Here is a 27,859-nt window from a genome sequence, read left to right as displayed (position 1 = left end):
TACAGCCTCGGAAATAAAATTTAAAATTTTGAAGATTTTCAAAAATTAGCAATTTTTGAAGTGATTTTACTAAAAACCCATTTTTTTAAAATCTAAAAATTGGCTCATTTGAACCCCATATAATTCTTAACAAGTGGATGGACACCGCATCCCGTATTTTTTCCCATAAAATGTTTTATGATTTTTTGAAAGTGATCTTATCGCCCATGGCATGCATGTAAAATAAAAATTTCTAATAATTTCAGTCACGGAAAATCTGATTATATTAATGCCTAATAGTTACTATAATAGTGCACTTTATCAGCTGCAAATAAAATTTTACGGACTTTTAATAATATAGCAGAATCAAACCGCTTCTGATGACCCAGTCAATTCGTCTTTTTGTGCTTCGTTATATGAATATATTTTTCTGCTGATCAGCGCCTAATTGTTATGGTAGCTGAGCTCCCATACTTTCTTATTTGTTTCAGTCAAATTTTTGTATTTTTAACCGAATTCGGGCCACTTAAGCATTAAAATAAGTTCTGAAGACTATGGGGATCCTGCACTTCTTTTGTTAAAAATTGGATCCCTGGCTATAATAGCTACCTTTGGTGAGAGATCTGTTTGGTTACCTCAACTTACAACCACGTTCAATTGATTACTTCTCTCATAAAACAGGTGGACTTTTTAAATTCTTAAACTACAAGTGAGTTTTGCGGTTTGAATTTAGTATACATATTCTTACGTATAAAAGTAATCATACGAGGTAGGATCCAAAAATTATGTCACAACATTCGCCAATGACAACCAAAGCACGAAATTAAAATTAATCGTTTTAAATGCATTGTATTGTTCTTCCCTTTGATGATTTCCCCTATCGCGTAATTGAGTTGAAGGGAAAGAGAATTGAAAGAGAAAAAATATGATTCGTTGCTTTGGAGACAAAATAAACTAATATTTATAAAAATAAAAAAGGAAAGATTTTAACTGCTACTGATAAAGTACATCATTATCGTAGATATTAGTCATTAATATAATCACCAAAGGCTCTTCTATCTAAAGGCTATACACAGAGTCTTACAAAAAGACGAATTGACTGGATCATCAAAAGCGGTTTGTTACTGATATATTATTAAAAGTCAGTAAGATTTTAGTTGTTCCTGATAAATTGCACCATTACTGTAGCTATTAGGCATTAATATAGTCAGAATTTCAGCTACTGAAATTATTAGACATTTTTATTTTACATGCATGCAATGGGCGATAAGGTCACTTTCAAAAAATCATAAAACATTTTATGGGAAGAAATACGGGATGCGGTGTCTATCCACTTGTTAAGCATTATATGGGGTTCAAATGAGCTAATTTTTAGATTTTTTAAAAAATGGGTTTTTTGAGTAAAATCACTTCAAAAATCGCTAATTTTTGTAATTTTTCAAAATTTCAAATTTTACTTCCGAGGCTGTATGCATCCAAGGATTATAATAAAATATGTTATGAAACTATCATATAAGGGGTTTAGACTGCCATCTCCGTTTAGTAAAAAAACTTTTTTTTCATGGAGAAAAAAAATCATAAAATCGGTAAAAATGCAGTTTTTTTGCGGCAAAAAATTTTTTTCTTTATCAAAAAACCTAACTAAACTTTCAAAAACGATGTCTAGAGGATATATGGGTCCTTATTTTTAGAAAAAAAAATTATTCAAATAGGTTAAATACTTTTGAAATAGTGTCCATTTCAAATGGAGTGTTTTGCCGGTTTTTTCCAAAATGGCGGATTTTGTGCAGAATTTTAATAGGCTGTAACTGAAGAAAAAATTTCTTGCAAAATCCTTTTGGGATACTAACTTTTTGAAGCTATAATTTTGAAAATTTTCCGGGGGAGTGCCCCCGAACCCTCTTCTTCCCATCATCAGCAAGAATATTAATTTTTACTATGCAGGTGTTCGTATTATTGATTCTTTTTCTCCACATTCGTAAACGCAGTTCTCCTAATTTGAATACTCAAATTCTAATGGTGACTCCCTACTAAAACTAGAAGATGTATCCGCTCTATCTTTTATATCTGGAAAAAAAAACTTAAGGACGGTGGGAGCGTCTCCTCTTCAAGGAGCAAGTCTTAAGGGGGCCGGCTGACCTGTAAATGCCAGGGCCGGTTCATGTTGCCCCATCCGCCACTGTTAACGTTCAAGAACTATTTCTACATCATTAGTTTTACAGTCCAAAATAGTGTGGCTCTGATAGGTTAAACCATGCCCTTGACAATGTTTACCTCTTTTGGTGGAAAAAGTAAGGGTAATTGATGCTGAGTTGAGCTAAATTACTTTTGTAGCAGTTTTGCTAAAGTGCTCCAACTCAAATCCGCACCAATGACACGTGCCTTTTTCACTGAACTTTTTGAAATGAAATAAACCCTGTCAGGGTCATAGCTCAACTTATCATAATCACACTATGCGGAAGAGCTGGCGTACAGGGTGTTTCAGAAAGGACATAACTAAATGACTTCGAAACGAAATAAATGCGTAACATTGAGAGAGAAAACGTGAAATAAATGATGTGTAACAGATATTTGTTAAACACAAGTTTTCAAAAATAGTTCCAGTTTTGAACATAGGGTGCTGCAGTCACAAATGTTTTAAATAGGGTGTGAAAACGCGTTTAGTGACAGAGATTCAATCAAACTATAATGGTTTCGATATGATCACTTTTAATAGCAGTAACGTTATACAAATGAAGGGTCAAGTTCAAAGTCACTGGTTACAATGTTTGCATCCATTTCAGGAGAGAAGAGTGCCTTCGAACTTGACAGTTCTATTGCATAATATTGCTTTTGTGAAAGGTGGCCATATCTGACAAATCACAGGTGCGGTGTGATTTGACTTCAATTCAAAGTACTTTCGTACATTATTTTAAATACACTGACCTCTGACGTCAGTACACTTTGACGTCCAATTCTGGAATTATTTCTCAGAACAAATATACATTTCTGTCCAACATACCATTTTGCTCTTTTGTCATTTGAAAGTTGGTGAGTTCTTTCGAAATCGCTCTTTATATACCCCAACGTCAAGAAGCCTACCGCGAAGCCCTAATTTATAGTTTGTCTATCACAACTTTTGCGCAATTTTTTGCTTATTTGAACTTAAAAAAGTCTGTCTATTGCTAAAGCTTTACAGCATTCAATAAGAAAATAATAAATGCATCTATTACCGTTGCAGGAACTGTGTCAAGTTGTCTCCCACCATGATTTGATACTAATATTCCTGATGCGCCATTTTCAACTGCCAGTATAGCGTCTTCAGCTAAACAAATATACCAATAAAAATTTGAATAGCATAATAAAAATGTTGACTTTATGTGCAGCGTTAGCATATCGTCGTGGATGTGTGAAAATCGTTACATTTTTAAGCCCCGACACACAAAGGAAGAGGGTTATAAGTTTGACGTATCTGTTGCACTCTAGCGCCTAAACGGATGGACTGATTTTGAAAAAACAATTTTTGTTCGAAAGAAGAGTTGATAGAGAATGTTCTTAGCTAGGTTGCATCTTTGGATGACATTAATTAACGAAGATATTAATTTAAAACCTCTTAAAGGTTTTTCGTGATTTTTTTCAGTGAAAACACGGTTAAAAATTTTTAATTTAATATCAAAATAAAGAGAATTTTTTTCCGCATCTGATAGAATGTGTTTGAAACATCCATGTTTCATAGAATTCGAATTATAACGTTTTTTAAAGCAGTTTTAATAACGGCTAAGCCTTTATTCACGCGATTGATAACCGAATTCATTGTTGGCCGACAAGGAAGTAAAACGCAATGATTTAAAATTTTTATCTGTTGCTAGCTTCTATTTCATAGCAAATAAAATAATTGACATTGATTTTGAATAATATAAGGCTTTTAAAAGGATTTTCAATTTTCCCTCTTGATTCTACTACTTCCCTCTTCTCAGTCGGGGTTTTTTAATTTTTTTTAATTTTATCGTTGTTAATCTATCTAACTTGGTTATTAAGACTGCCACATTGAAGCAATCAATATTTAATAATAAAGACTTTCTGGAACTTTTAACAGGATCACTTTTCAGTGCGCAAATTTAAATTAATATGACAACCTTGAATTGAAGTACCAAGAAGCAAAGCGGCATAATTGCCAAAACTAAGATAGTGGGAAAAACTAGTACCGAAGAGAATATTTCCTTTTTAGCAAATGCTTAGCAATGTTCCAAAGTTTTAAAAACTATAACAACAATTCATCAAAAAGCACCACTTTATTTCAATAATCTGTTAGAAGTAAGAAATAATGAATAAAAGCATTTTGTTTTGATTTTTTTTTTCGACATGAGTCTTTAACCGTGTATGTTACTTCCGTCGACGTTTTCCACGTGTTTTACTTTGGAGACAAACACCTAATAATAGGACGCTACTGTCCGTGATGATTTTCAAAGGGGGGTTCCCCGAATTTGCGTAATGAAAAAAGTAAACCAAAAATACTTATGTCAGGAAACTCGATGAGAGTTGGAAAATGTGGCAAAATTACCTCTTGAGTCACCTAAAAGCAGAGATAACCCATATTGGAACTCGAGGCTATTGACCAGCAGCAATGTACATTGACCATGGTGCACGAGAAGAGCGTTTAATGGTGAATAGTAAATATAGTAAGTCCTAATTAGGGATTGCAATACCGGTATTTGGTGTTTTCAAAACGTGATACCGGGATACCGGTATTAGAAATTCCTCCAAAAATGGTCTAAAGCATATTGTTTCGTTGTCACATTTCATGATTTTGTGCATAAACTGTAATATTTATGAAAACTTATTGTGAAGAATATAAATTGAATTAACAAATGGTCATAATAAAAAATCAATAATAGTAAGAAACATAATGCATATACTGAACTATCTCAAAGTCTGAAACTCATGTTAGCGCACAACTTTCCTGAAGTTGAAAATACTCTTTTTGAATTCACTCAGGTCAGCAGTACTGTTACTGTTAACCATACGCGATACACCTCCAATAATTGCCACGAAGTCTCATCTTCAAATAATTCGGTCTCTTGCGTGTTATTTTTGGATAAATCCTTTTGTGTGTGTGTTTTTCTTTTGATTTTTTTTTTTTTTTTTTTTTTTTTTTTTTTTTTTTTGAATTTATAGCTAGTTGTAATTTATCCTCGAAAGACGATAATTTTCCAATATTGACATCATCTTCAACGATTTTCTCTCCACCAGGATAGGTTTGTGTTTGCATTTTATTAGCCTTTTAATTTGAAATTCACGATGAACTGAACAAAGTTTGATATTGTTAGTTTCTTTAATTCGTTTTCTTTGAAATTTTCTTTACAACTATAACTATGCAAATATCTGAAAATATGTTCCTGTTGATTACGCCTTACCTGTATAAACATTTTTAAAGTACTGTATAATTTCTTTTCGTATCTTGCCAAGTATAAAGCTAAATAGCGGGGCAGAACAATAATTACCATTTGTCATACTAACACGAAATGGTTTTTTTTTTTTTTTTAATTCAGTTTAGTTGAGGCAAATGTACTTTTGTTCAAAAAATCATAAAGTATTACTGTAATTGTGTGTTGGAATAAATTATTAATGGGACATACATTCGAAATTACAATTGTAATTTACTTTCACTAAAGTGAAAGTGAGTGATCAGGAAAACTGAAAAAATAAAAACATGGTGCACATCAGCGCACGAAAATGTAATTCATCTCACCATATAGCAAAGAAAAATGTCATTTTGCACTCTTTCCGATAATTTTATAAAATTATATTCTTTTAGTTCGTACTTCTGAAACCAAATTTTCAATAGATTGATTTTGGTTCTGTATCATGAAAAAAAAATGTACATTTTAAATAAAAGTAGCTATTTAATAATTTAAATTAAAAACTTTTTAAACAATTTATAAGTTTCATCAAATACCGAAAACACCGGTATTTTACCTCAGCAAATACCGGTATTACGAAATTGCAAAATTGCTGGAAATACCGGTATTCGGTATACCGGTATTGCAATCACTAGTCCTAATCGCTATTAAACGACGAATTCTTGATTAAGGACGATGTTCTCAGAACGTAACAATAAGGGAAACAAATAACAATCAATAAAGAAAAGGGGGGGAAAGTTCGATAAATCTCATTGTTCACTTTCCAGTTCGACAACTGTTCTTTCTTAAAAATCAGCATCACATTTTTCATTCATCAACTAGGAGAGGAGTTCCCAAAGTGGGTGCCACGGCATCACTTTGGGCTTTTCTATAGCACCACAGAGAGATGCGAAGGGAACCGCGAAGTGCCCACGAGATCAATATATATACACAAAACACATGGAGTAGGGTGTCATGAAAAAAAAATTCTTCGAATGGTGCCGAGAGGCGGAAAAGTTTGGGAATCTCTGAACTAAGAAGTAAAGAAACTTGTGAAATAAAATGATTTAAGGATTAAACGATGTTATTAGACCATTCCCAGCATGCAATGGCATAAGTTTTACACCACAAAATCGAATTTGTTTGTGAAGACCAAACGATTACAGCCCTGTGGGGGAGACCGTGGTACACAGGGCTTTAATACCGGTAACATTTGAATCAATTAGCAATTGACAATTTATTATCAATGTTTGCCATATTTAATTCATTGTTTGAGAGTGAATTAAATATGGCAAACTCTTTTCAGTTGATTAAAACTGTTAGCATGCCTGTCGCGAAATTCTCAAAACTTCTCAACACCAGATATATTTACTCATAGCATTACAGAAAAGAACACGCGTCAGAGAAAATATATTTACACATGCAAACAAAATCCTGGTGTAAACACATAGAAACAGAATTGCTATCAACAAATCAAAGGTTATAAACATTTTTTGTCAGAACAAAAAAAAACATTACATAAAAGAGCGTTGCAATTTTCGCAGAACGATATTGTAATTTTAACTTACATCCGAATAAAAAAAAGGGTTTAGAGACTTCTAATGATTATTAACTTTTAAATCTTACAAAACTTACGTACCAGTGAGGACTCCTTTCACCACTATTGGCAAACCAGTAAAAGTTTGAATCCATTGAATGTCCTTCCACGTGAGTGCAGGATCTAGCAGTTCTTGCTGAATTCCGACTCTCATATTGCCTCCAACATCTGGTATGAGCAAGTTCGGCAACCTGTACAGACTCGGAATTAGTGCTTCATTATCCCACTAAAGGAGCACGAATAAAATGCATAAATATTGACATGTCTCTTATATCCTATATATTTTGATTATTTAATCAAAGATTATCGAAAACTATAGTTTGACTCTATAACCGGAACTCTGAAGAAAGAATAAAGTAGTCCTATTTGTGTGTGTTAAAACGAGCTGATGTGTGCATCACATGACTTCCTTTCACGCAAATTTAATAATAATAGTGCCTTGGAGTAAGCAAAGAAACACTTTAAATATTTTCGTCCTAAGTTTGTTGTTAACCGAAACAAAAAAAACGTTTTACACAGAATAATTTTTCCAATATTGGCGATTTTAATGTGAACAGTAAACTCTCTAAATATCGCCAATAGTAGCCGAATTGACAATAGACCGGGATCCCTCGCCCTTTTTCGTTATTCATCACTAACAAGCTAATTTTCCGTTAGTAGCTTCATTTTGTCGAGACGCCAAACATTAGCCAGTACAAAAATTTTGTAAGTGGTAGCTAACAGGAGTAATAAGGACATAGTTTGTTGATTTGGCGGTAATCAAATATTTATAACTAGGTTTTTTTTTAATAATTCTCATAGTAATTATCTAAATTAGACGGAAAAAAATTGTCCTACAAAATGCACGATTTGATCCAAGACGTCCCACTTTTGCAACATGTACTATTTACGAAGACATGAAATATAATTACTAACCAGCTGAATTTTTTTTTTTTTTTGGTCATTTAGTTAATATTTATATAATTTACGACACACATTGTCCTACAAATTGCGCACTCCAAAGTTGTCAGTACCACAGAACCATTTTGTTTTCAAGTAACCGTAGGACACTAATATCACGTGATAGATTAGTGTGTTTTGTGCCCAAATAAAACAATGTCCAACGAGAAAACAGGTATATATCCCAAGTCCTACAGTAATTATTATTTTTGTTTTCCTATGTGAAACATAACGTAAAGTGAAAATATATTTATTGAAATAAATCAACTTTATTAACTTACATAAACAAAAAAAAAATTACTTTTACACAAAAAATAAATTAATTTTCATCTGACTCAGATAAATATTTTTCATCCTCGCTGCTAGTATCACTCTCATCTTCATCAGTATCTTCTTCATTTTGTTCGTCTGTGATATCTAAATCTGTAATAACATGAAAAAATTAAACCCCCAAGCGATGGCGCACCCTTTAAGTGTGACGGAGTACCCATCCAGAATAAAAGCCCTCAAAAAAGAAAGAACTACCCCTTGAAAAAACTGCCTTAAAAATTCCAATGACGCAATTTGTGCTGAGGAATTTTAATCTGTTTCTTTTTCAACATCTGGTACGTTGTCGTAGGAGGCTCCACTGCAGTGCCTGCACACGGATGAGCATTTCATCCTCGCCTTCCTGTAGCTGCAAGTATTCTCACAACATGTCTGGCAGCCGCAAGAAATCATTCCCCGGAGATGTTATGGGGCTGCGTTTCTGGCCATCCTTTTGTGGCTCAGGCCTTGTGACGTAGATACTATCTACCCACAGGAGAGAGGGTTCAGTGTGACTCCCAACCACGCGAAGATAGTTCACTAGCAGTTAAATAGAAAATTCTGAAAAAAAAGTTATTCATGAAGTGGATGCATGGATAATTAGTACCTGATGGTTTGGTCGCAAGGAGTGAAATCAAGCAGCGTTTCTTGTAGGAGGTAACCTGGCCAGATTGAAGCTGGTTTTCGTTGCAGCCCTTTTTACTGCATTTTGTTTAGTGTAGCGTTGGTGTCGAGAAAAACCTCAACTTCCTTTTTAACGTCTGGATATTTTTCGATTACGGACATCATTTGCTTCGTCCCTAAGCCAAGAAAGCAGGATGTAGAGTCACAACCACTAAATGCATGGATTAAAAGTAAAAGCTCCGGTTTCAATGAAGATCTTGAAGACGTGATGCTGGAATACATAGCATCTGATGATTTACCTCTTCCACATTTGTTAAAATAGATTTCACGTTGGTTTGAAATTGCACTGAGAGTGATTAGCAAGTCAATATTCCCACCAACAACTATCACAGCATCATAGGCAACAGCAACAGATGTAGTAATGATGAGCCTATTAGCATCTTTCTCTGCTTGAAATACTTAAATCTTGTGATTTCTCATTTTCGTTTTCAGAAAATTGATGAAACGAATTTGTTTTTCTCATTTGACAAGAACTTCTATTGACGAATCAGTGCTACGTTTGTCCCATCAAAGATTATCTCTGGCGATGAGTGTAACTTAGCTCATTTAAATTCAGATAGATTAAATTTAAATGAGCTAAGATTTAATATTTAAATTCCTCATCAGGCGAAGTTTTTTTCGATCTCGAAATGGAAAATGTCTTGTGGGCACAAAATATCAACGATAGATCGCCAACCCTTGATATGCATATGCCATCGCGATATGACGAGGCAGATACGGACGAACCTCGACTGGGGCCATCCAAGAGGGCTAAATTAACTTACATTGAATAACTCAACTGGATAATTGAATAAAAAATTAACTTAATGAAAGTATCTATTAAATCTTGTTGCGCTATTTATTTCATTATTCATATTGCAGCTTAACATTAAACATCATATTCCAAACCTTTTCGTTTTTTTAACATTCCATTGTAAAACATAAAAGGCTTCCATGACACAGCAGATTTAGAAATGAATGTATGAAATATTAGGGGGAGGGGAACCTGCTTAGGGTGCCCTCAAATCGCTTCAAAGTACACTAGAACGTGATGAGGGGTCGAAGGGGAAGAGGTTCTAAAGAAACGGGGTCAAAATTGATTTAGAATCACAAAATATAGCGAAAAATGGCTATTTTCAAAAAAAAAAAATCATAACTTTTGAGAAGCTATATCTCGAAAACTATTGGCTCTAGAAAAATGATTCTGGATTCATATTGCAGCAAATTTAGTCTACTTTAAAAACGTTTGTTAAAGGTATTATAAAACTTGTCGTTTAGGGTTAAAATCGCCAAAAACTACCGAAAAGACCGAAATTTCACAGTTTTTCGATTTTTAACTAGGATGCGTTCGGCCCTCGAGGTCACAAACTTGGATTATTTAATAGACTAATATCATAAACAACTCAGCAAAAAATCAGAACTACCAGATTTGACCCCCCCCCCCCCCCGTTTTGAACGACAAGGTTACTGGACTAATACTCCAGCTGTCATTTTCCAATAAAAGTTTAATCTAATATTCATTTAGGGGACCAGCAACAAATTGTAAAAACAAAAATAGATTTTTTATCATCCTTCAATGTAAAAAGCTGTGAATAAGCTATAAATTTCAGAAATAAGTAAACAAACTATGTAGAATTTATTTTTATAATTTCGTGAAAGTATCACTATACACAAAGAAATATGGGCATTTCTTTCAAAAATACAAATTTTATTTGAAGGTTTTCAAGTCACAACACGCAGTTTTCCGTCAAAGGTTACTATACATTCAGAATATGTGACAGCATAAAAGAGAAACATAGTAATAAAATTTGAAGTTAAAATATTGAAAATTTATTGAAATATAAACGTTTAAATCAGTTGAATTTTCACTGTGCAGATAGCAATTTATAATTTTCATAATCCAAAGCGACAGTAGATCCTGCAACTCATGGTACAATTCCAGCTCAACTTTTTAATTTTAAAGATATCATCAGCGATCTAATGAGCCAAATTTTAATAATTCTTGGATAAGCGACGAATCATTAGGGGTCGTCAAAACGGCAACACTTTCCTGTTATCGTGCAGAGTGATTCACGATAAAAAAGGATATTTGCGAATGGTCCCTCACGAGTCTTAGCCTACCCAAGAGTTATTAAAATTCGACTCATTAGATCCCAGATCACTTTTAACTTCAAATTTTATCATTATGTTTATCTTGTATGCTGTCATATATTCTGAAAGTTTAGTAACGTTTGATGGAAAACTGTGCTTGTTATGAGCCGAAAACCTTCAAATAAAATTTGTATTTTTGAAAGAAATACCCATATCTCTATGAGCAGTGGTTGGAAGTAGCGCGCTACAGGTAGCGACGCTACTGTAATAGCTACATTTTTTAGTAATTTGTAGTGTAGCGCACTACTTAAAAAAAAGTAGTGCCGTGAATAGTTCGATACAAAAAAAAAGTAGTTTGAAACTCTGAAAAGTACTCTTAAATAAAGTTTTAAAAAAAAGGTTCAAACGAATCTGACTGGTGCAAACGCTTTTACGAAAGTGCTTTTACACAAGTACATCAGCGGAAGCAATGAGAAATAAAACTCATAAAAATACGCGCTGACCTCAAACATATCATTTTGACGTCATACGTTCTGTTTGACGCCATTAGCTTGGCATCATAATTTTCATGTTTCGCCAATATTTGCATTCAATAGAGTTTGGCTTAGAAAGAAAAGTACATGAATAGGCTATAACTGATAATTTAGTAATTAATGCGTTTGTGTTTTCTGACTGCCAAGAATGTCCCGCAGATGAATGTTTTAGATTTGAAACAGATTATTTTTCTAACACTGTAAAAACACTTATTTTAGCGAAAATAAAGATATCGGTGATTTTGCAGTGAATTTCATATGAAGAAGCCGAAAGTTTGAAAAACAAAAATTATTTCGGGAGACTTAAGTTTTCGTGATTTCAATAGGTTAGCGAAAATTAAATCTTGCGAAAGTAAGTGCTTTTACAGTCTTCACCAAATCAAGAAACTATTGTAAATGTTATAGAAGAGGATGATATTGAACTGCCCTGGATGGCTTACAATACATACGAGTATTACAATGTTGCTTGAGAGCATTATGACGAAAATTTAAAAAAAAAAAAAAAAATAGATAATTCTTAATAATATTCCATGTCTAGATGAGCTAGTTTTTTAATCTAAAGCTTTTCTGTTCAATCCTCAAACGGCTATGTGTGAATGCTTTTTATTTCTCTCTTTTCTGAAAAGTAGCGAAGTATTTCAAAAGTGGTTTGTAGTTGCTACATTTAAAAAAAAGGAAGGTAGTTAATTACATTTCTAATAAAGTAGTTGTAGTTCGCTACAAAAAAAAATTTAGTTTTTTCAACCACTGTCCGTGAGTATAAGTGATACTTTTACGAAATAATAGAAATAAATTATACATAAACAATTTGTTAACTTATTTCTAAAATTTATTGCTTATTCCCTACTATTTACAATGAAGGATGATCAAAAACCTACCTTTGTTTTCTCAATTTGTTGCTGGTCCCCTGAATGAGTAGTAGATTAAATTTTTGCTGGAAAATGACAGCTGGAGTATACCTTTTATGTGAAAAATAATACAGGGCAATTGGTCTCTTATTCTTCGAGAAATCCGTAAAAATGTGAATTTTTGAAAGTGCCCCAATATTTTTTGTCATATAGTGTGGATATCCGCGTGTGGTCGAGTTGAAAAAAAAACTCAACATTCATTCAGGGGTGAGCAAAATGGAAATTAAGGAAAATTTTTGAGTTAAAATTTTTCGCGAATACAATTCTTCCTTTATTGTGCAAAAGAAGTATGTAAAAGGAAGTAAAAAGGGTGGGAAAAGCAGATTTGTTTTGCCAATAGCGAACTGCTCTAGTTACTAATCTTGTATCAATACAAGAGTTCTTTTTCCTTTTCCCCAAAGCATTAATGATCTATGTCAAGGAACATGGGCTCCCATATAGGGGAGCACGGGGGGGGGGGGCTCGACCCCCCCCCCCCCACCCCTCTCTTAGGAATTAGAAATTTCTTGCTTTTAGTACTTTTTTCTTTGCAAAAATGTAAAACCTTTCTTCTCCAGCCACTAATGAATGAGTTATTAAAAATGTAAAATTTCAATGACTCTAATCTGTCCTGAAATCGATTTCCATAGGGAAAATATCCTGCTAAACCATTGAGAAAATATCTGAGCCCCCTCCCCCTTACAATTTTGCATATGGGCGCCCATGTCAAGCATATGTATCTTGCTATCAGTGCCATACCCTGCCACGGGCAGATAAACGACAGTACCTGGAAAAATAAATTTTTGGAGAAATGTGTTCGGATTTTTACTCAACAGGGAAATGTTAGAAATAGACGTGTTTTTCGCGCTTTTCTTTAGCGGAAACCAAATAAACAAGGTTGTACAATATATGCCAAAAATGAAAAAGGAAAAATTTGCAGTTACTGCCCTTGGCTTGCCCATGGCAGTACTATACTCAATAGAGTGAACCTGTATGAAAGCGAGACTATAATTGATTCTTGAAGATTCAAAACAAAGATGTAATGAAAAAAGATGAACATTTTTAACTTCTTTCTCTGCTTCTATTTTATTTGAACGATAGGTAGTTTTGCGTTGGAATATTGTTTAAAATTTAAAAAAAACTCAGATGCTTTCCTTAAAAAAAAATTTAGAAAATTTTAGAGATGCCAACAGCGTGTCCTATTAACTACGTGTTGACCTCTTTCTCCCAAGGACGCGAGTTAAAAACCGACTCAAATCGGTTCGTTTTCAACATGCGGAAAACCACAAATGTGCATGTCGTATGCGACATGTTAACGATCTCTTGAGTCTTGGATATTCTCAGCTAAATTGAATTTCAAGTACAATATTGCGTCATTTCATCAGAGGAAAAGTGTCTCTATCTAGTGTAAAACTTTAAAAAGTTCTCGAGTGTTAATGATTATCCGCAACACGTGAAATAACGGATGGAGTTGAAATCAGCTGAGCAAACAGTGAGGAACCAATACGTAGTACCATTAGAAACAAACAACGAAGTTTTAAATGTAATTCAAAACTCACAAATAAAACCAAGCCAGCATCTTGATAAGCAAAAATAAAAGTGCAGAATATATTGTTACAGTAATGGTTCTTAATCTTTCAGAAATCGTGTACCCTCTTTTTCGCACTCGATGAGTGTGCGAAAGGTTTAAAATGAAAATTTGATTTTTCCCAAAACATTGCATGCAGAAGATATGCATGTATTCTGTATAACAACTGCTAATAAAATGTCTCTTAAACTTCTTTCGAAAAGAAAACAATGAATACAGAAGAACCACATTGTACTGATTAGTGGGGGACATGTTTTACATCAGTGTAATAGCATAGGAGCGGCATTGTGACATTTTCTTTTACACTTAGTATGATATGGAAAAGATAAGAAATAGCTAGATTAGAAAAGAAATTTTGAAAAAAAAGGAAAAATATTAAAGATATAAAAACTATACCATAATAACCGTTTATTCATGAAGGCCTACCCAAATTAGAAACTCAGACTAAAGTATGCTTAAAGTCACGTGGGTAAGTTTTCAACTTTTTGAAATAACACGTTTATTATACAGATAACTCACAATACACTATCTGGAAGAATGAGTGCCCATATGCAACATTTTAAAGGGAGGGGGGCTCAGATATTTTCCCGATGGTTTCGCAGGATATTTTCCCTATGGAAATCAATTTAAGTACAGGTTAGTTATTGAAATTTGACATCTTTAATTACTTATTCATTAATGGCTGGAGAAAAAACGTTTTACTTCTTTGCTTGCAAAGAAAAAAGTACTAAAAGCAATGAAGTTCTAATTCTAATGGGGGGAGCTTGAGCCCCACTTGCCCCCCCCCCCCATTGGGGCGCTTTTGTATGGAAGTAACTTTAATTTTTATTTCCTTCTTTTTGAATAAAAAAATCTGTTCCATCATTGGTTCTTTTAGCCTTGTTTTATTCTGTTTGAAATCTTACGTAGTTCCTTTTCTAATTTGCAGCAATTTTTTTTCACAGAATTTAAGGAACAGCAAGCTTTTCTTTCCCCGCATTTCATTATCTTGTTGAGGAATTTCAGCAACCATAGCTGCCATTAGTCCCAACTGTAATAACCTCAAGAAACGCAGTTAAAAAATTGCAAAAGCTGTACATTCATGCCAAAAGAATGCCCCTATGCATATGTAATAACACTCCATTAGAAAGAAGAAAATTTAACCGTTTATTTCAAAAACCAGTCAAGCGACAAACTCTAAAATTAAGAAAAAGCATTTTTACCTTCGTGTTAAAATTTTCTATAAGGATTACAATGTTTTAAACTAAAAGGAATACATATTTAAGTATATTTCTTTCAATAAACAATGTTGTAATCATAATTGAATATTTAAATACTAGAAAGTCGCCCGCGCGCGTCAAGGTATGACGGGTGAAAATTGCTTCTACATTTGAACGAAGCCATTGCCTGTTCGGCGATATTTTGACAGTTGAAACTTAACTTGGCTCCAGTGGATTAACCATGAACTCCAGTAGGCAGCGTTCGTTGTTGACCATTTTTTCATTTCTTCATTCTCCTAAAATGACAACCTTACCAGTAAAACAGTTAAGTTGCCGGATCGAGTTCAGCATGGTCACGATAAAGCCTTCCCTACATGTTAAACATTACCAAACATATTATCAAATTATCATGCAGTGGCGCGAGTTTCATGGTTGAAGCACGCGGGTTACTCGATCATCGGCTATTATTTATATGAAGATAGTGATATAAATGTGATCCCGAAATTAGCAATTTTGTCGTTTGACTGGTTTTTGAAATAAACGGTTCAATTACGTACTCTTAAACAATAAAGTACTTACGACAGATGTGGAGGAAGAGAAAGGTTACGCCCCATGTTCACTCCCCACATTCCGTTGACAGGGGAGTCCACAGTAACGACAATGGCTTTGAACCCTACTTTTTCGGCTTTTTGAATGATATTTTTGGTGATCTCTCTGTTCCTTGTAATGTACACTTGCAACCAGTGAACACTGTCTAGAGGTGAGCTGTTTGATAGTTCGTCCACTCCTGTCGTAGCAAGCATGCTGAGTATCATTATACCTCCGTGCCTTGCAACAGCTAAGAATGGAAAAGAGTTTGAAAAACTTGAGTATGCTCAAGAAACAGGAAACTTGGATTGTGAGCAGTAAATAATTGTCATCTGTAAAATGTCTAGAAAACATAATTATACTTATTACTGAATACTTGAATACAAACACTGTGCTTCGTATGTTTTTTATTTATTAGTACACTTCAAGAAAGGAGAATAAACGGATGAGCAATTACCACAGCATTCGGTAGCTGTTTGACTACTTTGAATTTAAAAAGTTTTGCGAGTGGAATAGCTAGGGAGGGGCGGAGGGGGCAGTTCTCCCCGGGCGGCACTTTTTCGGGGGTAGCGATTTCCCGATTTTGATGCCAAAAAATTCAAGGCGTTTTCCATATATTGTAAGGCGCATTGTAAGGTTTTAGTACGACTATGATAATAAAATTAATTTAATACAAAACATGTGTTTTTCTTGCGGACATCTCAGCTATATTGTCTCTCTCTCTCCCTCTCTCTTCGTTTGAAGTTACAGACTTCGTTTGAAACTACAAACGCATAGTCAAGGGACTATGTGTTTTTTCTTTTTATTGTTAAGGTTAACTTGCGGAGGAAACAATAAACTTCATAACTTTTCGTTATATGATGAAGCTACCACCTGATTTTAAGAAAGCTCCTTGGAAAAAATACTTTTTTTTAAACACTTGTTTTTAAAGGAAACTGACAATAAGAGTAAAAGGAGAGAGATCTCAAATGCTGGACGATTTCTTGCTCATTTCCAGGGGAGCATTACTTGTTTCTACGATTCCTTTGATTGGTAATTGATTACAAAATTTTCAATTACACAGAATAAATTTTTTATATTCATTTCATGAAAACACTTATTCACAACTCAAATAATAATTGTTTGTACTACTGTTTTATATCAACAATTTCCTTTAAACAATAAGTTTCACATCTAGTCATTCATTTTAAGGAAAAATTTTTAATCGGTAAAATGATGTCTACTCAAAGTCTTTCACATTTAGATCAAAAATCATTATTTTTGATGTGCAACTTTTTCTTTTCATGAATAACAATATGGTTAATCGAATGTAAAAAAGGGGGCCTCTTTACCTTATCTTCCTCTATCAGTGAAAAAAAGAATCATCTAAATTTGGTAATTTAGCGATCCCGGATCTAGGGAAGGGGCGAGTCTTGCTCGTACCCTAGGTGGCAACTACCCAGTTTGTCGCTCAAGGACGAATCCATAAGGGAGTTCAGTTATAAGTCCCTTTGAGAAACCAAATTAACCCTAAACTTACGTTTCTGAAACTTTTAATTAGGAAACTTTCCCTGACCTTCACGGTCCTTCCTACTGTAACAAAATTTAAATAGCATTTTCAAGACTTTAATTTTGAAAAAATTCCGAAGGAGAGCCATTTACCATCCCTTTCTCCCTTAATTTTGGTAAAACATAGCCTAAAACAGCGTTTTGGGGGATTCCATTTGTCCCCCCCCCCCCACCCTTTCCCGCTGTCTAACGTTGCCCATGATAGCTTTAGAATGTGTTTTGAAGCCGGATAATTTTAACACATCGATGACAGCTTGAAAGTGCGTTGTTAAAGTCTCAATAAATGTCATATTTTTCGGAAGAGCAAACGAACCTTTCTATCCCTTAACGTCACCAACCCAAAAGTGCAGTTTTAGGCCTTGAGTCTCGAAACATTTCCAAATGTTAACGCCCACCCCGTCCCTTCACATCTCATCTTTCAGCCTAATATTCAGTTTTTAAATTTTCAATACCAACAAATTACTAAGGGCGGTCAAGCTCAGCCCCTTCCTGCAACGTGATTAAAGATAGTCTAAAATGTGTATTTAGGACATCAACTTCGAACTTTAAAAGCCCCAACTCATCCAATGTCTACAAAAATAGCGAAAGTCGGGTTTTTAAAATTTCAATTTCAGAAAAATTCTAAGGTAAGGATCCCAAATGTGCACGAAATCACCTAACGTCATCACATTTGGCTCCAAATTTCGTTTTTAAAATTTTCTGAGGGAAGCCCGCAAAGCCTTTTTTCTCAGTGATTAAATGCTTAAAATGAGCAACAGTTTCGAAAAATATTTCGAGTGGGAAACCTACCTTCGAACTCTCTCTCTCCTAACGTTGTCCTTCAAACAACGGCTCAAGTCGCGTTTTTAAGACGTCATTATCAAAAAGTTTCAAGGAAAGACGGGTAAACCATCAGGCTTCCCAACATTTTCGGAAACATTTGGAAACTTAAGCTACCAAAGATAGCCTACAATTGCGTTTTTGAAACTTCGGGATCGGAATATTTCCAGAGAGCTCCCGAGCTTTCCCTATTCCCTTTAACGTCACCAAAGATAGCCTAAAACTGATTTCAAGTTTGAAAATATTTCGAGAGGAAAATCCAGTCTTTGTTGGATTTAGAGAAGACTCTTACGACACTAGATACAGCCTACATTTACGTGTTTATCAATTTAGTTGAAAATCTCTCTGGATAGCGCTCCCGAACCTTCCTCAAATTTTTACGCGTATCCACAGATAGCCTATAATTGCTTTTTTAGCACTACAATTTCGGAAAACTCCCTTGGGAACTTCCGACCCCCTAACGTCACCAAAGAAAGCATTAAACTGATTTTAATTTTGAAAAAATCTGGGGGAGCTCCAAGCTTGTTTTCTATAAGCATTACTAAAAATTGTCTAAAATTCCGAATTTTAACTTAAATTTTGGAATTTTCCGGTGGGGCTCTAAATTCCTTTTTTTTCATATACAAGAAATATAAGAATGACAAAAAAGCTTATTTCTCTTCTTTATTAAAATCTTATTAAAATGCGTTTAACTAATTAATGTATTAACTATTTCCCATCTGAAGGGCGGCAATTTGAGGAACCATCTTGGGCGACCGAAAGTGTAGCGACGCCACTGATTGGTGCTACATTGAAATTGTTCTTTTCTTTAAGATTTGCTGCTGCAGAAAATAAATTCATTAAAATCTTGAGTCTCTTCAAGGTTCTTCTTTTAACTTCTAACTCTTCCTCACTTTCTTTTCGATTGAGAAGCATCACATTATGTTACACCGCAGGGTCCCTTGTAGCTTTCACAGATGTGATGTACCTTGAGAAGGGCCCTGGAGACAGCTCAGACTCAGTTTAAGTTATTCAAGCATTGTTACAGAAGGTGATTATTGAAAAAAAAAAGTATAGTGAAAATGCATTCTTTTTGTTTACAATTTTCATTGTGACAGAATTAAAGAAAAGAAAATTGTTGTATAATATACATTTAGAATGTTTAAACAATAAGAATACAATAGTGACTGAGAACAACAAGAGTACATTTCCAAAATACTTTAAAACTCTGGATAGCGAGCAAAAGAGAAGCTGGCGTGAAGGGAGTGTCTAAAATTTGTCTAGAGAAAAATTTAATTTACTCGGTATTTTAATGGGAAATACGCATATGACACCCGTGTAAACCCATAAAGAATAAAACACTGAAGGTGGCTTTAGGAGGAAGGGAAGGAAGATAAGTCAATAGACAAGATCATGAGCATATGAGGCAATATGAACATATGAGGCAGTGAGATTAAGTGGACATTTTCAAGTTTTGAATAAGACGACTTGAAAGATAACGTAGCACCTAGCAGGGCTACTAGTATCATCTCTTGCCCAAAGATAGAGGAGAGGCTCACCTATCATTTGTACTGGTTATCTTCGAGTTTTTAATTTTTCCAGATACATCCCTTTGCTTCTCAATGCCTCATATAACTTTCTTGAGACAAATGAAGAAAGAGTGAATTCATGAGTTCCCTGAAATGGGATACTGCGGTGGGAAGGTAAAAGACAGTATCTGCAGATGTGAGTTTGAGATATTGAAGAAGCGCGTTTTGGATTTCATACTAACGATAGGGAATTGTTGGAATTGAAGGCTTTTCTTCGTGCTTCATTCTCAGCGGAAACTAAACAAGCAAGCTTGTACAAGGTGCGGCAGAGAAACTTGCTGATTTGAATTGGATGCTAATTAGCGAGGCATGGTCAGAAAGGAGTGGGGAGAGTCATTTTAAAGAGGGGGTCCTGAAGTTTTGTTACCTCACAAGCCAGATGTCGTCATGCGTTGACAAAAGAACAACGTGCGTTCGCCCTTGAGGCTTACTTTTCTAATAATCATTCGGTGGTCGTCACACAACGTGCTTTCCGTATTCAAACTGCAGGCACACCAACATATTTTTATGCGGTTAACTCAAATTGACCTTTACAACGACAGAATGTATGCAATATATAATAAAAATAAATAAATTGATATATGAAGTACTTTTTCTTTTATTGGCTTTTCAAATCAGCAAATTTCCCTGCCGCACTCTGTACAATAAAGTTAATATACTACAGATGACAAAAATCCAAAAAAAAAACATCTGTCATCCCGAGAGAGGTTTTAAAACTAATTAGAGATGCTTGAATAGTTTATTTTGGTCTCTAATTAATTAATTAGTTAAATTGGTGGGAGTTTATACTGTTTTACGAAGGTATTACTTGAGATTTTTTAAGATTTTTTGCTTGGCGTTATCCTAGTGTATCCATGTTCACGTGTGCCCCCTTTCCCCCTACTTATTATAGGTTTCATACTTCTCTTAGTGTAGGTTGCACACAGTTTTCAAGTACTTATGGTTAAGTCAACATCTACCCACCTACTCCCAAACCTACCTACACCCAAAAAATTGTGAACCTATCTCTCGAAAATTGAATTATACATCAAGGATTAGAAATCGAATTATAGATAACAAAATAGTTATTATATAAGGAAGCGTCATTGTACAGAGAAACATGTTTTACTGAATTCCCAATTTGAAATTTCGCATTTGAATTCAGTTCTGAATTGATTTTTCTGCTTATTATCGATTTCCCTATATATTGAAAAATATCAGTAGGCCATAGTCAGTTTATCTACATGATGCATATATTAGTCTTTCAGCCCTTGAAGTATCTCTATAACGGCTTTCCAGATTTCAAGAATATTAAAGCTAAAAAAAGGAATGTATATTTGTCATAAAAAAGATGTTCATGTAGTCCACAGAGATATAAATGAATCGAAGGGGTGAGAGAAAAACTCATAGTTTTCTGGAAAGGGTTTTGAATCACCAAATGGCGTTTAAACTTGCCTATACTGTAGACTTACAGACTTGACTCTTAAATTAGGTACTCAAAGGGGAAGTTAAAATATCCTAACTATTTAGGGCTAGGTTAATAACTTGGATAACATGTAGTTTTACGATTGTATTCTTAAATATATATAGTATATACCTAACTTACGTAGAAATTTAATGAAGCTCAAGCATTTTTGTTTCTGAACTCAGCAGAAAGAACTTTATGAATAAAGTTGTGTCATTTAAACTATCTTCAAGGAATTTGGAGTTTATTAGTATGGTTCAAAATATGTATTCTTTAGAACGCAAATCGGCAAAATTCAGCATAAGGGTACACGTTTGCGGTAATAGAAATGAAGATTTAGCAACCAGTGCGTATCAGCATGGAATGTCAAAAAACGCTTAAAAACTACTGTTAGCCGGAGCATAAGAAAGTCTTGAGTTTATTTCGGTATGAAAGAAAAATAAGTTATGTCTTTCTTTCAGGAGAATGGGGGAAAAAGGTTATTGTTTCACCAAGAAGTGCATAATAAGGGTGTAACTTCCTGCAAGCAGTAATAACGACTAAAGTCGCATATTTGACCAAGCAAGAATACACATGGCTAGATTTGTATCCAGAAGAAACCGAGGTCATCATTTTGCTTAACAATCCTTATAAGCTACTGGCATTGCATATATACAGGGTCAGAAAGATTCATTTATATCTCTGTGGACTACATGAACATCTTTTTTATGACAAATATACATTCATACATTCCTTTTTTTAGCTTTAATATTCTTGAAATCTGGAAAGCCATTGTAGAGATATTTCAAGGGCTGAAAGGCTAATATATGCATCATGTAGATATACTGACTATGGCCTACTGATATTTTTCTATGTATAGGGAAAACGATAATAAGCCGAAAAATCAATTCAGAACTGAATTCAAATGCGAAATTTCAAATTGGGAATTCAGTAAAACATGTTTCTCTGGTACAATGACGCTTCCTTATATAATAACTATTTTGTTATCTATAATTCGATTTCTAATCCTTGATGTATAATTCAATTTTCGAGAGATAGGTTCACAATTTTTTGGGTGTAGGTCGGTTTGGGAGTAGGTGGGTAGATGTTGACCTAACCATAAATACTTGAAAGCTATGTGTAACCTACACTAAGAGAAGTATGAAATCTATACTAAGTAGGGGGAAAGGTGGCACACGTGAACATGGATACACTAGGATAAAGTCAAGCAAAAAATCTTTAAAAATCTCAAGTAATGGCAGTACCTGCCTTACATTTTAACAAAACTTTCAGAGCAAGAAGTCAGTTTATGTTCTTGTGGTGACAGTTTCTTTTTTTTAGTAGAGGCTGGTGTAATTTTATTACTGTCTTCTTGTAAAAACATATTTTAAACAAAGTAATAAGCAAAATTTAATTATTGCGATCCATTATATGAACATTCACGTAAATTTATAACAATGTTTAAATTTTGTAATTAAATTAAAAAAATTTTTTTTTGAAAATTAGTTCTAAGGTAGATGACGAGGCACATGTGAACACAACATGAAGGGGCACATGTGAACAGTTCGCATATCCTCTCCGCAAAATAAATATTAGTGTACAGTGCTGGTAAAAGAAATTGCATCACTCTCTCATTTTCACAACAATGGGATACGTGAGAAGTTTTGGTCGACCGATTAGCGATTAATGTATGAAATTCTGCAAAACTTATGAAATAAAAATTTAACAGCAGGAATCCGATAATTGTTTATTTATGGAAATACATAGCCAATCTGTAACAAGTACAATGTGAAGTGCATCCACGTTGCCAACACTGTTAAAACTACAGGTTGCATTCGGCACCTTTCAGGGATGAGACGCTTGTTCACCAACGGCACCTAATACGGAGCCGAAATGGCACCTCTAACTAGGGTGAAAAACAGGCACCTTTTAAAAAATAGGCAGCCGGGGTGAAAAGAAGGAACCTTCGGAGAGAGAAATGGCACCCTTACTGTAGATACTCCTCCCCCCTCCCCCGCATTGTGTACGTTTTTGAATACAGTTGTGTAAATTTTTTTTTTAATAGTTTTGTTTTGATTCATGATATTCTACGTTTTGGACTTTTTCACATTGCATGAAATCAGTATTGGAAGTGATTAAAACTTGTTATTACACCATTTGATCATATTTCAGAGTTTTCAACATAGTTCAATAGTGCTCATTGCTTCAATTCATCTGATCGTGCTCTAACTCAGTGTTTCTCAACCTGTTTTGACTCACGGGTCGGTAAAAGCAAATGAAAAATATTGCGGACCTGTGAAAATTTTAGCCTTTTCTTTAAAAAAAAAATAAAATACATAATAATAATTGTAATAACTCTCTGGCCGTTAAAAACTTGTGAAAAAATTCTGCGTGAGGTTTTATTTTTTATTTATTTATTTTTACAAAGTAATATTAAAAATGAATAAAACAATAAATATCTACCCACTTTACTTGGCATCAAAGAGTTGTCACAAATATATTTAAAGTTAACGACGAGTAATTATTTCAATATAAATAGTTAAGTTAATGATCATTTGTGAGAAATAACCGCACCGAAAGTAAAGTGTAGAGGTACTTATGTATTATTTACATGAAGAGCCAAAAATATTCTGGGATATGACAGTTACGGAAAAACAAAATAGTTTCTCGAACGTTCAAAATTTCAGTTAAAAGTAACAATAAAATAAAATGCACATATGAATTTTTCGACATTTAAAAACCTAAAGAAATTCCTAACGCTATCGAAATATTAATCGCTAACAGGAAATGATTCAAACACTTGAATGAAAAAGCAAAAAAAAAGCTAGACTGAGAGTTTTTTTTTTTTTTTTTTTTTTTTTTTTGAGCTTGCTGTTTTGTAGTAATCCACGAAGCACAAGAATCATTTTTATTTAGGTTCTCACTTGTTGATTATTGATAATCTTATTGCGATTATTATTTGGTGATTAAATGTTGCTTATCGACTAATCAAGAAAATAATGATAGATATAATTGTGAGCGTTTTGAATGATGTACAACGGTACTACGATACCGTAACGGACTAACGGTAACTGAAAAGCAGTGAACGTACTTTTAACTATATTTGAAAGCCCTAAAAGCTACAAAGTTATCAAAAGCTGTACTTACTTGTTATTTTTAAGACTTATCCTAGAAAAGAGATTTAATCCAATCGTGTACTTCATTCAATGTGAAAGACATAGAAGGCCACGCATAGATGCAACCTATCATTCGTCCGCCATATTGAAGTGGTTGAACGGTAAATGTATGCCGGCAGCGCAAGCGCCAGTGAGTCATTTAGTGATTGCTTGCTGTTTTGGCACCCCTGTCTGCGATTGTCGCTGTTTTCGCACCCCTGCTCTATTTCCTGGCCAACATGGCACCCTTTCAGACCCTGCTTTCACCTTAGGGGGAATATATTCACTCGTCTGGAACCCCTGGTTCTAACAGTGAAGTGGACGACGAAAAATTAAGTAGAGGTTTTAATTGTAACACTCTTTCTGTTCAAAAATAAACAAAAGTAACATGGAAGCGTTTGAACATCATAAAAAATAACTAAATATTTTGTTGGTCTACCTCTAGCTTTGATGACAGCTTGACATCTTCCGGGCATTGAACGGATGAATGATTGAATATATTCTTTACTGAGTTCATGGTGCCAGACACAAATTATTGATTCTCGGAGTTTTGCAAGTGATGTTGGCAACAATCACTTGCAATTCCAAAAATTTTCGATCAGATTTAGATTGAGACTTTTCCGGGCCAAGGCAAACTGCTCTCCCCATGCTCATTTTTCCATTTCTGAACCTGTGGGTGCGTGAGTTTAGAGAGAAAAAATTACTTAACCCCATGAGCGTTTACTGTTCCTTGCAGAAACTGAAGCCCACCGACTCCTTGATCAGAAATACATCCCCCAAATCATCTGGGATATGGGATGCTTGACTGTGTGTTGAATGCAGCCGGAATGATATTCCTCTCCTTTGCGGCGTCTAACTGTGCGCTGTCCGTCGGACCCATGCAAATTGAATTTGGACTCGTCCGAAAACAACTGATTTCCATTGATCGACAGTCCACCCTTGGTGAGCTTTTGCCCAGTCTAGACGCTATTTCCTGATTTTTTTTTTGGTCGACAATGCCTCTTTCGTGGTCGACGTTCCACCAAACCCTCAACACAGTCGTTTTCGTACAGTAGACGTGGATGCATGAACACCCGATTCGCTTTCCCATGCTGTTCTAAGGTCCGTGGAAGATGATTGTCTGTTCCAAAGACTGAGTCGTATCAAATACCTGTCCTGCGCTGCATTGGATATTCGTGGGCAACCACTGTCCCTCCTTTCTTAATGTGCTTCCCGTTCTCTTTAGCTTATTCAGTAGTCGAACAATAGTCGATTGCGAACAGTTTATTCTTTTTAAAAAGGAATGTGACGACAATCCTTTGTTCTATGCAACGGCAACATTCTTCCTTTGTGGTGTCAGTTGAACGTATTTCGACATACTGCAACTCATAAGTCCCGATCGTAAATGAATGCGTCGAACGTTCAACTGGTTTTTTTTAATACAGTTAGAAGGATGACGCAATCTTACGCAATAGAGCTTGCATCATGTACCGATGCCAATTCGTGTTATATGATGCATGAAACGTTAAATATTTCATAATTACTTATAAATGCTAAAAGTATTTGGATTTCGAAAGTGATGCAATTTTTCTTACCACCACTGTAGGCTTATTATGAGTGTTAAAAGAGATGTAAGGATTTATAATTATTTATTTTCTGCAATCAGTTTGTAAATTTACTCTTAAGTATCATTACATAGTTTTAGTTATTTATTTTATTATTTTTAACTTTTTAAATTCTTTAATTACTAAATAGTTGGCCAAAAATTTAGTGGTTTATAATATTTGCAAGAAAAATAACGACAAAATATTTTCCTTCAACGAAAATCTGAGGTTCAGAATAATTTTAAAATTATTTTCAGCATCATATTCTCTATAAAGCTTAAACGCACTATATAACAAAAATAAACTTTACATAATAAAATATTTTTTGTAATTGTTTAGACTTATAAGATTTTTTCTTGTCCATCCAGTGATCATAACATGCTATAAAACTTTAAAATTTAACACTGAGCAGAGTTATGTAATTCGGGAAAAAATATTTTCTTAATGACAATTACTGTACACTTCTGACACAGAATAGGTAACAAACCATTGAATGTAATTGGTATATACGTATATGCTTCATTATAACGAGTGTTTCGTCGAAATATAATGCTCATCTTGCATTTTGCAGTCGTGTTCAAATGTGCCAAAAGCCTATTCTTATGTACCCCCCTATAAGGGCACATGTGAACATTTGAAGATATTTTTTTTTAATTCCGTAAATTAAAAAAAAGTTTTTTTTATATTTTAAATCTGAAAAAATTCCACAGCACTAAAAAAGGACTATTCAATCATGGGGACCCTTTTTCTGTAAGAAATTGATAATATTTTCTGAAAAATTAAGAAATGAAAAAAAAAATGTTCACATCTGCCCCTTTCTCCCCTACATTAATCGCTTGTTACATCACGCCTCATCATATTGCTCATTCGAATACACAGCGCTTTTTCATTGTTTCCTTAAAAAAAAAAGCTTAAAGTTTGAGACAACAAAAGAAAAATATTGAACTTGTCAGGATTTTTTTTTTAATCGATGAACAAAACTGGTATGCTTTTACTCACCTAAATTCACTGTAACTCTGAGCTCATATTTTGCTAAAAGACTGTCGAAGTATCTGTGATTCATTTTTTTAATTCAGAAGAAAGGCAATTGAATTTATTTTTGTGCTGTTTGTATTAGAAAAATCGACTTAAGATTATAGCGAAAGAATTTTTTGCACGCTACGCACAGTTTATTTGTGCGTTAAATGCATCGTTTCGTTACTTTTTCAAGACCTCAGTTACATTATGTTTTCAGATACATCGTGCTTGTTTTGTTGTCCTCCGACTCCCGACAAGCGTGTTCGGCGCGATGTAACGAGGTGTTACCGTATTTATTGCTGCTGAAAAAATGTTGCCTCTTGATTTCTGTAAGAACGTTTTCCAAGTACTAACCTCTAGATGTGCCCATTTCTCCATCAGGATGAGCCATCCTCTGGAAAGCAACCGGAGATACACCGATCGGCATTTTCAAACTTTGTCCAAATACTGTGAGACTCATGTTTCGATAGGCAACATTGCGAAGCACACGTGGACGGATAACGTATCTACAAAGAAGTTGAAATCGGAATTCATCTTTAGGGCAATGATAGTACAGTAGAATTCAGCACTACAAAACAAAAGGGGGAGAGGGTGTCGGGCTTAGCGCAAATCCCGACTTAGTGCAATTCATTTAGAAGACCATGGGATTGATTACGTTTAGAAAACGATGAAGCTTGTAAACCGATATTTATTATACAGTGCAAATTTCCCAATTCGGACGAAGAAAATTCGAGAAGTTCCGAAATTTAAATAATAGATAATCTAATACAGAATTAGCACTGACCAGACGATTGTCAGTGCTAATCCTGTATTAGCTACCATTTTGTTTGACAATCTTTGCTTCCTTAAGAGGTTTTCCACCTCCAGCTCAGTCACCTCTATGCCGGGCTGATGAGTGCTAATAAGCACGAAACTGCAGTCCTCGGCTGGAATTGACCGAGCTGGCGGTGTATTTCACGTATTTCTGCTTTAGCCCTGGCTATAGGGCGGTAACTTAC

At 34.5% G+C, this 27,859-nt stretch overlaps 1 protein-coding gene across 1 annotated transcript in view; it reads right to left on the bottom strand.

Moving 5' to 3' along the window:
* The window catches only part of LOC129226733 (uncharacterized), a 58,194-nt gene that overhangs the window by 17,144 nt on the left and 13,191 nt on the right, over positions 1-27,859 (bottom strand). Inside the window, exons 3-6 of the mRNA XM_054861362.1 lie at positions 27,216-27,367; positions 15,740-15,998; positions 6,997-7,145; positions 3,192-3,283 (exon numbers count right to left, since the gene is read on the bottom strand). Coding sequence (XP_054717337.1) covers positions 3,192-3,283; positions 6,997-7,145; positions 15,740-15,998; positions 27,216-27,367 — 652 coding nt within the window. The remainder of the gene's footprint in view (positions 1-3,191; positions 3,284-6,996; positions 7,146-15,739; positions 15,999-27,215; positions 27,368-27,859) is intronic.

This window comes from Uloborus diversus, chromosome 7 (genome assembly GCF_026930045.1).
Source record: "Uloborus diversus isolate 005 chromosome 7, Udiv.v.3.1, whole genome shotgun sequence".
Lineage (NCBI taxonomy): Eukaryota > Metazoa > Arthropoda > Arachnida > Araneae > Uloboridae > Uloborus > Uloborus diversus.
Note: the sequence above shows the minus strand (reverse complement) of the source record. Positions and strands in the feature narration are given on the sequence as shown.